Raw genomic sequence first — 16,410 nt, 5'->3', positions numbered from 1 at the left:
GGTGTAAGAGTCTGCCCAAAGTGCTTTGAAGCTTCAGCTGGCAGTTTTTCTGTCAAGGCCACGTGTTATCTGATGTGTTGCTAGTAACAATGCAGTATCAGCTCCACAAATCAAATTGCTCAGCAGCTGCCTAGACTAATGAGTGTGGTGCCTAGCAACTCCACCCTCCCTCAAATGTATTTGGTCAGGCAAACTAAAGGAAAAGGTATGCAAAACAGCTAAAACCTGATTCCCCCATGAACTTGCTTACGTAAGTAAGGGTGTTGTAGTGCCTAAACTCTTTACAAAGGAAAAGGAGGTCTTCCAGCCACACCCTCAACACTTGTAACACCACCTGGCTGGTATATAAGGAACAACGAGGAAAACCTAGTAGCTGGGTAGGCGGTGTGTTCCCTATGTGAAGTTACTGAAAGTAAGCCCCTACCTAATGTATATTTTGCCCAAGTGGCTGAACTTGTTGCCCTTACGCATGCTTGTGTCCTTGCCACAGGCAAACCTGTCAATATTTTTACTGATTCTTGTTATGTCTTCACAGTTGTTCATGATTATCGTAAATTATGGAAGTGAAGAGGGTTTCTTACCTCGGGGGGTGGGGGAGCTCGCAAATTAAAAATGGTCCCTATGTTGCTGCCTTATTAAACTCCTTGCAGTTACCATGTGCTGTTGCAGCTATTAAATGTGCTACTCATCAGTCTCCTCATGATGAAGTTACATGTGGAAGTGCCTTGGCTCACTTAGCAGCTAAAGCTGCAGCCCTTTCCCCCCTTGGGCCACTTCACTATTTCCTATTTTTACAGACTCCCAGTCTCCTATTGCAACTCTTACTGATGTTGCACTATTCCACAATCAGGCCCTTGATCCAGAAAAGGCCACCTGCAGCCTGGATGGATGCCTTTTGCATCCTGACCACCTTTGGGGCTCCCCAGATGGCTGCCTGGTTGCACCCAAGGTCCTTCTCCCTTATTTTGCTTGCGTGCACCACGGTGTGGCTCAAGTAAGCAAAGGGTGGATGATTACTGTGGTTCAAAGTGATTGGTATGCTCCAATTTTTCCCTCTGTAGTGCAGCATTATTGCCAGGATTGTCCAGTATGTCAGGCCCACAATGGTGGGAAACCTGTAAAGACCAAAAGGGCAACACATGCCCCACTGCGGGGACCCTTTGTAAATATCCAGATTGGTTTAATTCAAATGCCGAAATGTTGTAAATATCAATATGTACTTGTGATAGTTTGTATGTTTTCAGGGTGGGTAGAAGCTTACCGTGCAACCAAAGCCGATACAAAAGCTGTAACCAAGATTCTGTTAAAGGACTTCATCTCCAGGGCTGGAATTCCACTGACCATCAACAGTGACAGAGGGACTCATTTTACAGGTCAGATTATGCAGGAGATATGTAATGCCTTGCAAATTCTGCAGAATTTTCACTGCCTGTGCCACCCACAATCAGTAGAAGCTGTGGAAAGACAGAATGGGATTCTAAAGAACAAGCTTGCAAAAGAATCTGTGCAGAAACTAGCCTAAAATGGGTAGATGCTCTACCATTAGCCTTGGTGAGCCTGAGATTTTAATGGGAAGGTCTATAGGATCCTGGTCTCCCCACTGTTGTCAGCATCAAAAGCTGATAGTCACTTGACTGATGAAGCATTATTAAACTCTTGTCAGGTATTAATGAAGTGTGTCAAAGTCTTCCATTCACAGGTACAGGAGGCACTCCCTAGAGAACCTGAGGAGCCATGTCGCTCCCTGCTACCTGGAGATTGGCTGCATGTCAAGGTATATCACAGAAAGTCAGCGCTGGAACCTCGTTCAAGGATCCTTGCCAGGCCTTGTTGACAACCAATACAGCTGTCAAGCTAGAAGGACTCAAAACTGAATTCACGCCTCTCACTGCAAGAAGACTACTGTCGCCACTGAAACACCCACACCAACAACCCCACCTGATGTGCCTGTGAGCTCAAACCACTAGCCCTTGGGATATCTGAGGTCTGTACAAGAGAAACAATGGTGGATGTGCTCCTGATATTGGTTAATACCTCTCTTCACCCTGGGAACCACCCTTCCTTGGTGCACCAACCGGAGCAGCCGAAGATGCCCGTTCAAGGTCTTAAAGGACCGGGTCAGTAGGCTGTGACATTGGGCACCCAGCTTGCGCTGGTGGTGAAGACCAAGCCCCAACAGCAGGTGACCATGCTAGTCACCTCTCCCTTGCTGAAGAGGATTTGCCACTCCAAATTAAAGTATGAAGGTATATTTGGGTTTTCTCTGCCTTGGGGCACTAGACGACCTTCTGGGTCCAGCAGTTTTCTAAAAGACCAAAAAAAAAAGCCTTCATCTGTGATATAGATATCAGCTTGCAATTTGTAGGCCTGCTTTAGTGTGTAGGCACAGCAAGATAAAAATTGCATGTTGTGATGGTTGTGCTAAAGCACAAAAGGTGGGGGGGTGGGGGCGGTGGAAGTAAGAGACCAGAGGCCTAGCAAAAGTCTGGTCAAGCTATAGCCTGACCTGAAAGGAATGATGGGTACTACACTAGAGGTGTGCAGAGACCAGAGATGAGACGCTGATGCTTCTAGCATACTAATAACATCAAGCAGCTCTGAGATAAGCCAGACCCAAGCAGTGCCCGCTCCCCGTTAATTAGGAGAGTAAGCTTTGAAGTTTGTCTGTTACTGAGCCACGGGACTATTGTTTTCTTTACTTGTAAAAGTGTATCTATCTGCCCAAAGTGGTGTTCGGGGAGACACCTATCACTGGCTAGGGGAAACTCTGTCAGTTGGGGCTCTCCCCTGCAGCTGCTCATATATTCTAATAAAGAGTCTCTGACAGTTTCTAACCAAACGCAGAGTGAAGCTTTGTTTCTTCCACAAGTTTTACACTTAATTTAGTAGTGTTTATGTCCCTTTCTATTTACCTCACTAGGATTTGCCTTCCACTTTTTGAAAGATGCCTTTTTATCCCTCACTGCTTGTTTTACATGGGTGTTAACCTGTGGTAGCTCTTTTTTCAGTCTCTTAGTCTGTTTTTTAATTTGGGGTATACATTTAAGTTGGGTCTGTCTTATAGTGTCTTTGAGAAGCTTCCGTGCAGCTTGCAGGGTTTTTGTTCTAGTCACTCTGGTTTTTAATTTCTGTTTAACTAACCTCCTCATTTTTGCATAATTCCCCTTTTTGAAATTAAATGCTGGAGTGTTGGACTGCTGAGGTTTTCTTCCCACCACAGGAATATTAAATGTTATTACATTATGATCACTATTCCCAAGCAGTCCTGTAATACTGACCACGTGGCCCATATCCTGCACTCCACTCAGCACTAAATCAAGAATTGCCTCTCCCCTTGTGCGTTCCCGTACCAGCTGCTTCAAGAAGCCATCATTAACAGCATCAAGAAATCTTATTTCTGCATCTCGTACTGATGTGACATGTACCCAGTCAATATGGGGATAATTGAAATCCCCCATTACCACTGAGTGTTTTATTTTCGTAGCCTCTCTAATCACCCTTAGCATTTCAACATCACTATCACTGTCCTGACCAGGCGGTCGATAATATATCCCTACTGCTGTATTCTTAGCAGAGCTTGGAATTACTATCCATAGTGATTATAGGGAACATTTTGATTCATTTAAAATTCTTATTTCATTTGATTCTACATTATCTTTCACATACAGTGCCACCCCGCCACTCACACGGCCCATTCTATCCTTCTGATATATTTTATATCCTGGTATGATTGTGTCCCATACATTGTCTTCAGTCCACCGGTTTCCGTGATGCCTATTATGTCAATTTCCTCCTTTAATACAAGGTACTCTAGTTCACCCATCTTCTTAGTCAGACTTCTAGCATTTGTGTAGAAGCATTTTAAAGATTTGCCTCTGCTTATTTGTCTTCCCATCCCAGATGTATTAGATTCTTTTGTTCATGATTGGTTGTCTGATCTAGCCCATTGTTTGATATCTCCCCTCCTCTCGTTTTTACTAAAGCCTAGAGTATCTCCATCGATGGATTCTCCTCTAAGAGGAGTCTCCGTCTCATCCACGTGCTCCTCTGCACCTATCGGCTTCCCCCATCTCTTAGTTTAAAAACTGCTCTACAACCTTTTTAACGTTTAGTGCCACCAGTCCCCTTCGATTTAGGTGGAGCCCATCCTTCCTATATAGGCGCCTCCTCTCCCAAAAGTGTCCCCAGTTCCTAATAAATCTAAACCCCTCCTCCCTACACCATCATCTCATCCACTCATTGAGACTCTGAAGTTCTGCTTGCCTACCTGGCCCTGCATGTGGAACAAGAAGCATTTCTGAGAATGCCACCTTAGAGGTCCTGGATTTCAGTCTCTTTCCTAACAACCTAAATTTGGCCTCCAGGACATCTCTCCTACCCTTTCCTATGTCGTTGGTTCCATTAGCCAGGGTGGGTAAGGAATGATGTCCCTAGCCTGTTTGTCAGAAGCTGGAGATGGATGGCAGGAGGGAGATCATTACCTGTTCGGTTCATTCCCTGTGAGGCACCTGGTATTAGCCACTGTCAGCAGACAGGGTACTGAGTCTGACCCAGGATGGCTGTTCTTATGTTCTTAGAATAATAGAGGTGGATGGGGCTGGAATTGTGGGGTCAGAGGGAGATGTGTGCATGGATGGGGGACACTGAGAGAAAGATAATGATCAGGTAACAATTACTCCATTACATCACTGCCTTTCCCTTGACCCCCACATTGATTTACCCAATCTCTTCAAAACTCTCATTTCAGGTATATCAGAGTCCCACCACAGTTCATGTAGCTGTTCTTCTGGGCAACCACTTGGGAGGGCTATGTGCCAAAGGTCAGGACTTCCTTCCAATGACCTGGTCTTTATGTTTCTCTGAGGCTGAGGCTGTAATGGAGCGGGACACATGTCAGCCTCCAGCAGGAAAGGAACCGGGGCAAGTATCAGTCACATCTGTATGGATTAGCCAGTGGCAGAATGACAATGTGCTGCTGCTTGTGCACAGTTGTACAAATGAATCAGGCAAGCAGAGGTTGTACAAGGCAAGGTATCTCCATCAGGGGTGGGGATATTAGCGCCACTGGGAAAACCACCCATTGCCCAGAGAGAAGAATTCGGATGGGACGGCAGTAGAGGGAGGCCCCAGGGTGAACATGGGAACAAAGGGTCAATGGCAGGAAGAGAAGAGGAAGGCACACACCACAGAGCGCGGTGGAAGGGTTGGGCAATGGAGAAGGTTCTCTTGTAATTCCCACCCAATTCCCCTGCAGAGAACAGAGACAGGAACAAAGGCTGGTTTGTTCCTCCAACTCCCCTGCTCAATCCTACTGGAGCCAGGCGTTGATAGATGCAGGGTGGTGCCTGGCTGCTGGCATGTGGGACATCTAGATGTGGCAATCACAGTGACTCCTGGGGACAGCCCTTTTCTCTGGTATATAAAGTGTCCCATTCCCCCAGATTATAATTCCCTTTTTCCAAGACACAGCTGCTGGTGTCTCTTCCTCTCCTGAGGGCCCTGGCCAGGAACTGCAAGTGAGGCAGGGTGAGTCCAACCCCTGTCATCAGGCTGGCTGCCTGGGAAAGTGGGGGCTGGGAGGCCGAGGACAAAGGAGAAAGGTGAGGTTAGGGGGAAAATGTAGGGAGGTGGGTTGAGGCCGTCGTTCTCTTATTGGTGTGGTTCTGGGCTTCCAAAGCCATAGCTCTGTTTTGGTGTGTTGACGGGATGTAACTGGGCCTCAGATTGGTTATTGGGGTGGGGATGGGGGTGAAAAGGGGCATTCAGAGAAGACTGGCTGTTGGGGTCCTCAGTGGGTAATTTGAAGCCACGCCTTCTAATATCTGCACTGCTGCCACTTCCCTGTAGGAGACTCTGTCCCTCGATTTACCCATCTATACAGAGGGGATTGTAGTCCTGCCCAGCCTCACCAAAGTATAGTGAGGATAAATAAAATAGGGGGTGTGTCTCAGACATGGCAGTCATGGAGGGCAGATAGCACCTTAGATCCGTTAATTTGGTCACCTAGTAACCTGCTTGGGCAGGGGTGGGGTTGCTCTTGTCTGTTATTGGGGCAACACACAAGAATGAGAACAAGGGCAAATGGGAGGAGGGCTGGGCTCAGTCCAGCTCATGGGAAATCTTTGACACGTGGGTTGAGTTTAGTTCCCCTTCACCCAACAGCTCAGGTCTTTTCATGGAATAAGTCCCTGGGGGCAACTGAAACCAGGCAGAAGTGGAGGATGGAGCTGAGCTGAGGATGGCTCCCCACTGACATGAGACCATTAGAGCATTTATTCCCCAACCCCCAACTCCATGTAGGGCACTGCTACCGTAGCTGGACACAGGCAGGACAGTTGAGGTGCAGAGAAGCTGTTGGCTAATGGGAGGATGAGGCAGACCAGGGACTCAAGCCTGGCTTTCCTGAATCTCAAGTGACCACCACGCATGCAAGATCCATCTGCCTTCCTGAAGACTCTCATGGCCAGTGATTCCCTGTCAATATCTTTCCCTGCAGGAAAACCAGTGAATCCCCTGACTGTACCCATTGCCACAACCACCATGAAACTGCTGATCACTGCGATGCTGGTGGTCGGGGCAGCAGCAGGTAGGAAAAAGTGTCAAGTGAGAAGAAAATTTGGGTGGTATGAGCGGGTTCTGCTGCTTCACGACAGGTCCTTCCAGGGGTATCACAGAGACATTGCTGAAGATTGGCTGCTGCTCAGGAAGTGCAGAATTCCTGGCAGTCCCATCACAAATTCCACAGCTTATGTGAGAGAATTCATATACTCAGACTTTACCTCACATGAATTGATATTGTTTGTGGATCTGGCAGGGAGCTGTGATTTCACAATCTGTTTTCATCCTAAATCAGGACACAAAGAGTTTTGATAATTCCCACAAAACAATATTTTATTTGGGGAAAAATATATTTCACTGAAATGTGGACGTCAGTAAATTAAAATATATCACTTTTATAGACTAGATATCGTTTCTAATCCAGTGGTAATTCTGCAAAGAAAAATGCGTAAACGTAGTTTAAAATAGAACATGAGACTTTTTTGATAATGTCCTCTACTCTGGTTGAGAAGGTAATGCCTCATATGAGACCCCAGTTCTCAGGCATCATGGGAGATGAATTTTGATTGTGGAGCCCAGCTATACGAGATACCACTCTTCTTTTATCTCTGTTTAAAGAATTTTCTTCCCATTAAACACAATCCTGCCAAAATTTTCAACTTTGACAAAATGGGAAACATACGATCCAAAACCAGATGGCTGTTTTAATTATCTGTATTGCAGTAAAGCTTAGAAACATCAGCCAACACTAGAAACATCATCTCACTAGTCTCCTAAACGTGTGTGAATTGCAAAGTCCAGATGTTTGTTACATGACTGTAGGTAGGTGAGTTTACTTGCGAGCAGCAAAAGGCACCTCCCTGATCCTGATTATTCCCTTTGCAAAATTTCATGTCCCTGCTTAAAAGGCTTTAGACAATTTCAATAAACAATTGGAAAAACTTTGAACCTTGCCAAAGTGAATGGGCCTCCTCAGTCATCTTTTCCAGCCCCTTCTCCCATGGACAAATCAGTCACATATATGTACCAAGCTCCATCAGTAAATAATGAGGATTTTTGTCCCCTGCTCCTGGACCACAGCTTCTTTCCTTCTCTGCTCACTAATTTTTCTAATTCTCAGCCTTGATTTGTCCATGGTGCTTATCCCCATTTGTTGTCCCAACAACAGTGTCCATCTCTTATAGATATTTTCTCCCTGCCTGGCACCACCTCTCCAACCCCCGCCTGAGTTTCCACTAAGCTGAGTGCTTGGGTGGCTGCCCAAGAGAGATTCAGGTGCCACCTAACTGATTAGCCAAGTGCCCACAGCCACCCACATGTCCGAGCATATGTTTCTGTTCATGGTGTACACTCACACGTGCTTTGGAACACATACCAACATATATTCTGCCCCGATGGAAAAACTTCTAGACTGTAAGAAGGAAATAGCAATTACAATAGCGAAAGCGAGTGCAAGTTTGAGGCTGATGGATAAGATCTGGAAAAGCAAAGCGATTAGCTTAGGAAGGAAGCTTGAGTGTCTTGAAAATGTGTGTATTCAGCAGCATGTTGTACGGATGTGAAACATGGGTGATAATGAAAGATTTGAAAAGAAAAATATTGGCTCTGGAAAGGAGTTATAGAAAGATTCTGAGAACAGGATGGATGCAGAAGGTCACCAGTGAGGAATTATATAGAAAGATACAGCCAAAAGAGAACCTGCTGCAGAAGGCGATAAAACAGAAGCTACAACTATTTGGTCATATTTACAGAATGAACGATGAACGAAAAATCAAGACCCTGGTATTCAACATAATGGACGGTTCAAATAGGAGAGACAGACCCACAGAGAATGGGTAGATGATATAGTAGATTGGTGCGGAGCTCGTCTACAGAAACTAAGCCACTCCACACTGGACGGGGAAAGATGGAAGGGAATAGTGAGAGAGGCATCAGACACCAACAAGCTCACGGTTATTGATGATGATGATGGAAAAAATTAGAGGGAACTCTGCTCCCCGCCCTGCTGGATTTAGAGAGAACAATCAGATGTGCCTTAGCCTTTCCTGGCTGTTAAACCAACCAAGCTCTTTCCATTTCCCCTTCTATCATCAGCACTTTGTTCCTCTCTCTGGGAAATGTATGGTTTTCTGTGGCAATAATACATTCCTAGCCTCACTGGAGATACCTCACCTGGTACAACCTCAGCTCACCTTTTGCTTGTGCACGGGTGTGTGTGAGTGGTGTCTTACAGTCATTCTACCACCAGCCAAGCCATACAGATAGATGATGCTCACCCTGCCTCCTTTCCTGCTGGAAGCTGACATGTGCCTCTCTCCATTACAGCCTCAGCCTCAGTGGAAAATGTAGACCGGGTCGTTGGGGGGCAGAACTGTGTCAAAGGTTCACGTCCCTACCAAGCAGCCCTCGTGGACTCTAACACAGTCTTGTGTGGTGGGAGCCTGATACACCCAAAGTGGGTGCTAACTGCTGCACACTGCTCTCCAGGCATTAGGTGAGTCAGCATGGGGATGGAGGGAAAGATGGTGACGTAATAGAATAATCAACATCCACATCCTCTTCTCCCTTGGTGCCCCCCATCCATGCCCACATCTTTCTCTGCCCCCACAACCTCAGCCCCATCCATGTCTATTATTTTCCAGCCCTCATATCATTTTTCTGGACCTTTTCTGCACCCTCTGCGGTTTTCCAACAACCTTCCGCAGATGTGCCTTGACACACCTGTATGGGTCTGCCCAGCCGAAACTGGCCCAGCACTTGCTGGCATCAAGCCTTGTAGCTTTCCCCTGACAGCTGCTGGGCAGGGTTTCTACGATCTGATGGGATGGGGTGGAACTCTGGGAGTGGTTCCCAGATTCAAAACTCTCTGGCTCAGATGTGACTGGTTGCCCTTCTCAGTCCTTCCATGGGTAGGTTAAACTTGGCAAGAGCAGACTGCAGTGACATGAGTGCCCAAAGTAGAGTGATGAGATTGTAACTGAAAAACTGGGACACTTAGGGCGGGGGGACAGAGAGTTAGGAGTGTACGAAAAATCCCCTAATATTGGAACTTCTTCCCTTGGCCCCTCTCCATGCAGCTCGTTGAAGGTGCGTTTGGGGGAGCATAATCTACGCGTGAAAGAAGGCACAGAGCAGACACGAAACATCTACAAGTACTTCATACACCCCAAGTATAACAGCAGTTCCGACGACTATGACTTCATGCTTCTGGAGTTGGATAAGCCCGTTCAAATCAACAGCTACGTGAACACGATCATACTGGCTACCAGATGTCCCACTCCTGGGATACGATGCAGCGTGTCAGGATGGGGACAAACTTCCTCCAAACGTATGCTGGGGCAAGGAGGGGAGACAGTGCTATCCTTAGGTGTACATAGCATATGCAGTTGTGTTGGGTGCCACTAAAATTCAGGGCACTGGTGTTGTTCCATATTTAGTAGTGTCCTGTGCTGCATGTGCCAAGGGCCATCATGAGCTGTGTGGGCCACAATGATGCCAGCAGCCCCAGTCACCCGACCTTCTGCTCCTTGGTCTGCCTCTGGGCCCTGATCCCCCTGCTCCCTTCCCCACACTCCACCTACTAACCTTGTTCGCATGCCCCCACCTTCCCTTCCTGCTTCACCTCCTGGCACCATCTGGTCCAATCCCCTCTCCATCCATCCTTTACTCTGCCTCCTAGCCCTGATCTCCCAGTCCCACCACTCTCTCTTTCACCTCTGGCCCCATCAGTCCAGTTTTCCCCACACACTCACTAATACTCCCACCCCTCCACTTGCTGGACCACAGCTCCAGCCAGCTGTGCCACTCAATTTGTCTAGTCCCCCACAGTCCTCCCTGCTCTCCTCCTGCCCACCTCACCAGCTCCTACCTCCATAACTCTCTGCACAACCTCACCTCTTGGAGTGGCTGTCCCCTCTTCACAGGGGATGGAGGATGCGGGTGCTTGGGCTGTGTCAGACACCAAAAACCTGAAGGACAGCCCTGAGGGGAGGGGTTGAGGCTGAGTTCAGTGTCAAAAGTGGGGTGGAGGCTCTTTCAGAAGACCTTGTTATTGGGCTGTCAAGGATCTTGGGCTCCTCCTGGTGAATCTATTCAATTGAAATGAGATGTGGTGAAAAATGCAGCTTCAAAACCACTTGATTTGGGGTGATTTCATTCTCAGAAACATTTGCAGAATAAATATTGTGAACAAAACTTGATACCTCTGAGATACAACAGTTTGATTTTTTTATTTGAAATATTTCCTTTGAAATGACCTTTCCTTTTGGTTTCAAAACCATTTTAAAACATCACCGATGTCCTTCAATTAGAAAGAAAACATTAAAATATCACTTAAAATGCTGGATCTGTATGAAACATTTGCTATGAAATGAGGCTTTTTTTTTTTTCTATTTTTATGTTGATCAAAAATTTTCTTCTTTGGAAAACATATACCAGATCCCCAGCTGGTGGGAACCAGCCATAGCTCCTCTGGACTCAGTGCAGCCAGATCCCAGCTGGGTCAATCACACAGAGTCAATGGCAGCAGATCACAGCTGTGATCAATTGGCTGTAACGACAGGGGAGTCAATGGATCTATGCCATTTTACAGCAGTCAAGGGTCTTACACTAAGTTTTCTTCTCCTGCACCTTCTATTTAAACTCTTCTTTTCATGTCATTGTCCAGCGACGTACGCAGACATCCTGCAGTGTGCAAACGTCTACACCCTCCCCCAGGACAAATGTCGTGACGCTTACCCAGACTGGATCACAAACAGCATGTTCTGCGCTAGAGCGAAAAAGGGCACAGAGGACCCATGCGAAGTAAGAAGCATATCCTGGAGATGGGGGCAGGTGCTGGTGTCTGAACTCCCACAGCTCAATACTCTATCCCCTATAACCTCCAAATCCTGCTTGGTCTGAACTGAGGGGCAGTTGTCACTCAGCCCCTGCCCCAGCCAGGTCTGGTGCCTTCTCTGTGTCCCTGCTGCCCCCTGCTGGAGGTTATGAAAAGGGTGCATGTTCCTGATTCCCCCTTCGCCCCCACAAGGATACAGGCCCTGCCCTATGCGTGTGTTTGAGTGTGTCTGTGTGTGTATATCCCTGCTTCCCAGTGCTAGAGGGGATGGTCCATGATCTGTGTGTGCATGCTGGGAACGTGGCTGTTTTTGCTGACACTCTGCATTGTCTCTACAGGGTGATTCAGGAGGCCCACTCGTCTGCAATGGGAAGCTGCAGGGCGTGATCTCCTGGGGGACCGTTTGTGGCCATCAGGAAGATCCTGGAGTCTATGCTAATGTCTGCCGAGTCACCAAGTGGGTGAATAACACCATACGCAGGAAGGACTCTGGATCATACTGAGAGCTCAGAGTGTCACCACACCACCAAAACCCACCAAACACCCACCCCAGCCAGGCTTCTCCCTTCATCCTGCTGCAGCACCCAGTGTGTACGCATTCGGGTGTGCAGAACTAGCCCGGGTGGGACTGGGATCGGGGAGCTGTAGTGTGATCAGTTTAAAGCAGCCAACAGTTACCAGCCAGGTCTGACTTTATCCTGAGACTCAGTTAAAAATGGGGGAGTCATTTAAAAGGCAAGAATCAGCCAGAAAATCATGAGATTGTCTAACAAATCATGAGATCAGCTTGAAATTTGCAACATTGTTTTGATAAATTCACAAGATTGATTTAAATTGGGGAGGTTTTCTTAACAGTTATGAGTCATTCTGACATTCACGTTATTGTTTGAAAAAAATCAAGTGATTGACCTTAAAACTCCTGAGATTTGGTTTGGACCTTGGGGCTCAGCTTGAAATCTACAAAATGGCTTTGAAAATGGTGGGGTTGCTTTTTAAATCGTGAGATCCCTGGGTAATATTGGGATGGGTTCAAAAATCCTGAGAATGGATTAAAAATGAAAAAAGTTTGTTTTAAATTACCAATAGTTCAAGGGTCTTTGATCTGGTCTCTTGCTTACGGGTGGTGTCAGGGCCTAGAGGTGCTGAGAAGTCTGGAAGTCTGAAATCTGACGGAACTGAAGTGGTCTCCAGCGCTGCTACAGGAACATGGCTCCAGTGACGCAGTTGTGGCACCTCTAGTGTAGACAACCTCTGGGAGTTCTGGTTCAAATGATTTTCTATGACAGCCCCCAAATCTTTCTGAGAGTCACCGCTTGTTCAGATAGACTCCCCCGTCCCCTATGTCTGGGGGACATTCTTTGTTCCTAGATAGATGCATTTACCTATGGCCATTAACATCTCCACAAGTCTCAGCTTAAAACTTCAAGACCTGGAAATGGTGCAAATCAGTGATCCAAATCTCACGTGACTATACAACAAGTCACATGAGAGTGGATTTGTTTCATAAAGCCTCAAACTCCTGGAGTCATGTGACCCATGAGAATTTGTGCTTTTGACAAAGAAATCACTTTCTACACCTAGGGTTTAGAAAGACGCCTGGGAAGCTTACAGAGTTACAAAAAATAGTGAACAAACAAGCCCTCGCAGTTTTGGTGGTTGGTTTTCTTTTCTCCTCTTTTTGGAACTAAGTTGCTCTCCTACTATGCTGGGTAACATGTTTTTCTTGTGGGAATCCTACTAATTCATTATATGCCATATACAAAAAAAACCAATATGCATTCTTGATAGGGTATTCTTTGTAGGTATTGATTATCCATAGTATTAAATTGCCATGCAAGAAACCTGAAGGCCTGTATCTTGCATGAACAGCTAAAGCAGAGCGGCACAGTAGGTCAGCATAAGCAACTTTTGTCCTAAGGAAAGAAAAAGCTTGCTGTGCTTACTGCTCCTCAAGTTGTGGGGAACCAAGCAGGGGAAATGACCCTCAAGGCTGTGCCGGTTCACCTGATGCCATAACTGGTCGGTAGCTGCAATGCAAAACATCAGCACAGAGAAGTTTTCCAAAGGGTCAAAGGTAACAGTTTTGAGATGAAATAATCTCATTTATACGTAGTGGCAAGTGTCATAATCTACTACCCTGTAGAGTAAGATACCCGGCACCATGTCAGGTTAAGGAAATAAAATGTGGACGTGGTAGGCTGAGTTGGAATTGAGCAATGCCAAGACCCTCTATAGTGATGTGTTTGGCTGCAGTTAGGTAGTGTTTCTCTGTTACTGTGTGTGTTTTCCAGTTGGTGGTTAGCCTTTATCTTCTATAAATTATGGTCTTAGATTATAATACAGTTTAGCCACTCAATGATCCACTTGCTGAGACCATCAGCTTCATTGGGTGTGCTGGGGTGACTCTGGACCGACATCAGGAAGGGGTGTGAGGACACTAGGCAAAGTAATTCTTTATCTTTGTAATGTTACCAGAAGGAGCCCTAGGATGGTGTGTTGTAGTAACCCTACGCTTTCCAATGTGCGTTACTCTTCTATGCATTGTAATAAAGGCTTTAATGAACTGGTGTTGTCCTCAATCCAGATCCTTTTCTGGCCATGCCCCAAAACTGCCCTTCCGAGCTAGAGCTCCAAATATCTAAATATCTTCTGGTCAGGTGCGCTCAGGGGTGAGCTGTGACAGAGCCTCCAGCCCCATCCCCCTTCCAAGGGGTTGCGCCTCGTAAGCTGGCCTCTCGCCAATAGTGCGCAGTGACTTAGTCCACAGTCCAGCCCCATCAGCTTCTGGGGACGTCTGGATCTGTGACTCAGACAATAACACCCTCTCTCGTTGTACCTGGGCTCTCCAGCCCGGTCGCTCCCGCCATCACACCCAGCGGTCTAGTCCATATAGTAGTTTGTGCTCTCCCTTCCTTGGGGTCACAAAGGTGGGGGCAGTGGGGGCCAGGCCTGCCCTCTCCACCAAGTCCCAGCCTAGGCACCCCCAATCACCAGCTAAACAGGGAGTCCCCCCAAAACCCACCAGCTCACCGGGCTGCCTGCTGGCTCCCTGCCTTTGAGCTACTTCCTACTTGTCTGTGCTGGGTGTTGCTTGGGTTCAGGCTGCTGCTCCCTCAGGCTCGGTGCTGCTCCTCAGGGTGTGACTCCTTCCTCCCTGGTGGCCAGCCCACAACTGACCATCTTTTCTGGCCTTTATACTAGGCCTGCATCTGGAGCAGGCCCGGGAGGGCCATGGGGGAGGGGCCTTCTCCACCCAATAAGCCCGTTCACAACCCGTCGGGCAGTGCGAGGTTGGCACACCCCATTGCACAAGCCATAACCCTTAGCTCATTATTTCAGATCAAGTGACCAAAATCTCACATGGTTATATGACAAGTCACACGAGGGTGGGTTTGTTCATAAAGCCTCGAGCTTCTGGAGTCCCGTGACTCATTAGACTCTGAGCTTTTGACCAAGAAATCCCTTTCAAGATCTGGGGTTGGGAAAGAGACATCTGGGAAGCCAACTCACAGCCAGAAAAAACAGAGAATGAACAAGCCCCAGCGGTTTTGGTGGCTGGTTTTCTTCTTTTTTATCTTGTGATTTTTTTCAACCAGGGCTCGCTATTTTGGGGGGCCCATACTTAGCCATTTGGAACTCTTGAGGTGTGAGGGGTGGAAGAAGCACAGGGTGACCCCAGGTAAGAAGCCAGGACAGAGACGAGAGAAGCACATTGGGCTCGTACGTTCAATTTGTAAAAATTAGTCTATGGAAAAATGCAATAAGTTAAACACATCATTCTGCTCTGCGGCACAGACACCTCGCAAACAGTACCTCTGGGATTTCAGGACAGGCCAGAATCTGTCCCTTGTAGCTCCCAGGCCTCATTCAAGTTGATCCTGTTTTGGGCAAGGGGCTGGACTCAATGACCTCGTGAGGTTTCTTCTAGCCCGTGGATTCTGTAGTCCTGTGATTCCTTCTCAGGGCCTGGCTGTGCTGCAGGGATGCTGCAGGTCAGCCAGGCTTTGCCCTCCAGGCTGCACGTCAGGGTCTCTGGCTCCCTGCATGGCTCCGCTGCTGAGCTGTCTCTGGCTCTCTCTGGATGCCAGGGCTCTGCTCCCAGCTCTGTTCAGGCACATGTCATCTCCTCAGCTCAGCCCCACTTAACCTCACCCAAGCAGATCCAGTGCACATGGAGGACGGGGATCCTGTGACTTCAGGACTCCCTCATTGTCCCCCCTGCCCATCAGTCAGGCTGTCCGGAGGCATTAGCCTCTTTCCATTGATCCTGGGCATTGCCAGTCTCAGGGTCTTGATTTCTCTTGAACCCTCCCCTTTCCTTTGGTACTGGGGCTAGCCAGCCCACCACCCACCCCAAAAAAAACCCTGGTGCTTTATTGAGGGGCTAAGTCCCCGTACACAGAGACTGGGTGAGGACTGAGCCGGGGAAGGGCCCCAGGGGAAGGGTGTTTCCAAAGGGGGAGCTCTGGGAACGCAGCCTCTCAGCATGTAACTGCTTCAATTTACAAAATCCCTCTCTTCCCATCGGCTCAGCTGTCTCCTTGCCAGCCGAGAACCCCTCTCTTTAGCCTTTTACAGGCGTTCACTCTTAACAGATGAGAGCAGGAAGCAGAGAAACAGGAAAGGAGGAAAGATTGTGTGGCAGCCTGACTCAGCAATCTGGACCCACCACTTTCCCTGTTCGAGAGAAACGGGTTAAATGTGTATTTGATTTATATGGCTGCTCTCTTGGTTAGGGTCGCCATCTTTGAATTGGCAAAGGGACAACCTGGCCCCCATCTTGGTGTCCTTTCTTCTCCAGGCTTGTGGTGCCCTTTTCCCAGCTGAGCATCAAACCGGATGAAAAGGTAGGAACATGGAGTGCCATAGGGCAGCCAATCTGCCCATCAACAGAAATGGCTATAGGAGAGTGCCTGTCACGCTGATAGCACTCTATGTCTCTGGACACTGCAGAAGCAGATCTTCCCAGTGGGGTACAGAGACCTCTCGCAGTGAATCAGCCCTCACTGGGAGCC

At 47.6% G+C, this 16,410-nt stretch overlaps 1 protein-coding gene across 1 annotated transcript; it reads left to right on the top strand.

Moving 5' to 3' along the window:
• The first annotated feature begins 2,089 nt into the window (after window positions 1–2,089).
• Window positions 2,090–11,898, top strand: LOC142004031 (kallikrein-6-like). The gene is made up of 5 exons (XM_074981452.1): window positions 2,090–2,117; window positions 6,497–6,586; window positions 8,884–9,052; window positions 9,636–9,801; window positions 11,734–11,898. Exons 1-5 carry the CDS (start codon window positions 2,090–2,092, stop codon window positions 11,896–11,898), a joined length of 618 nt encoding a protein of 205 aa, XP_074837553.1.
• Window positions 11,899–16,410: the final 4,512 nt, after the last annotated feature.

This window comes from Carettochelys insculpta, chromosome 30 (genome assembly GCF_033958435.1).
Source record: "Carettochelys insculpta isolate YL-2023 chromosome 30, ASM3395843v1, whole genome shotgun sequence".
Lineage (NCBI taxonomy): Eukaryota > Metazoa > Chordata > Testudines > Carettochelyidae > Carettochelys > Carettochelys insculpta.
The sequence above is the reverse complement of the archived record's forward strand: the minus strand, read 5'-3'. Positions and strand labels throughout refer to the sequence as shown.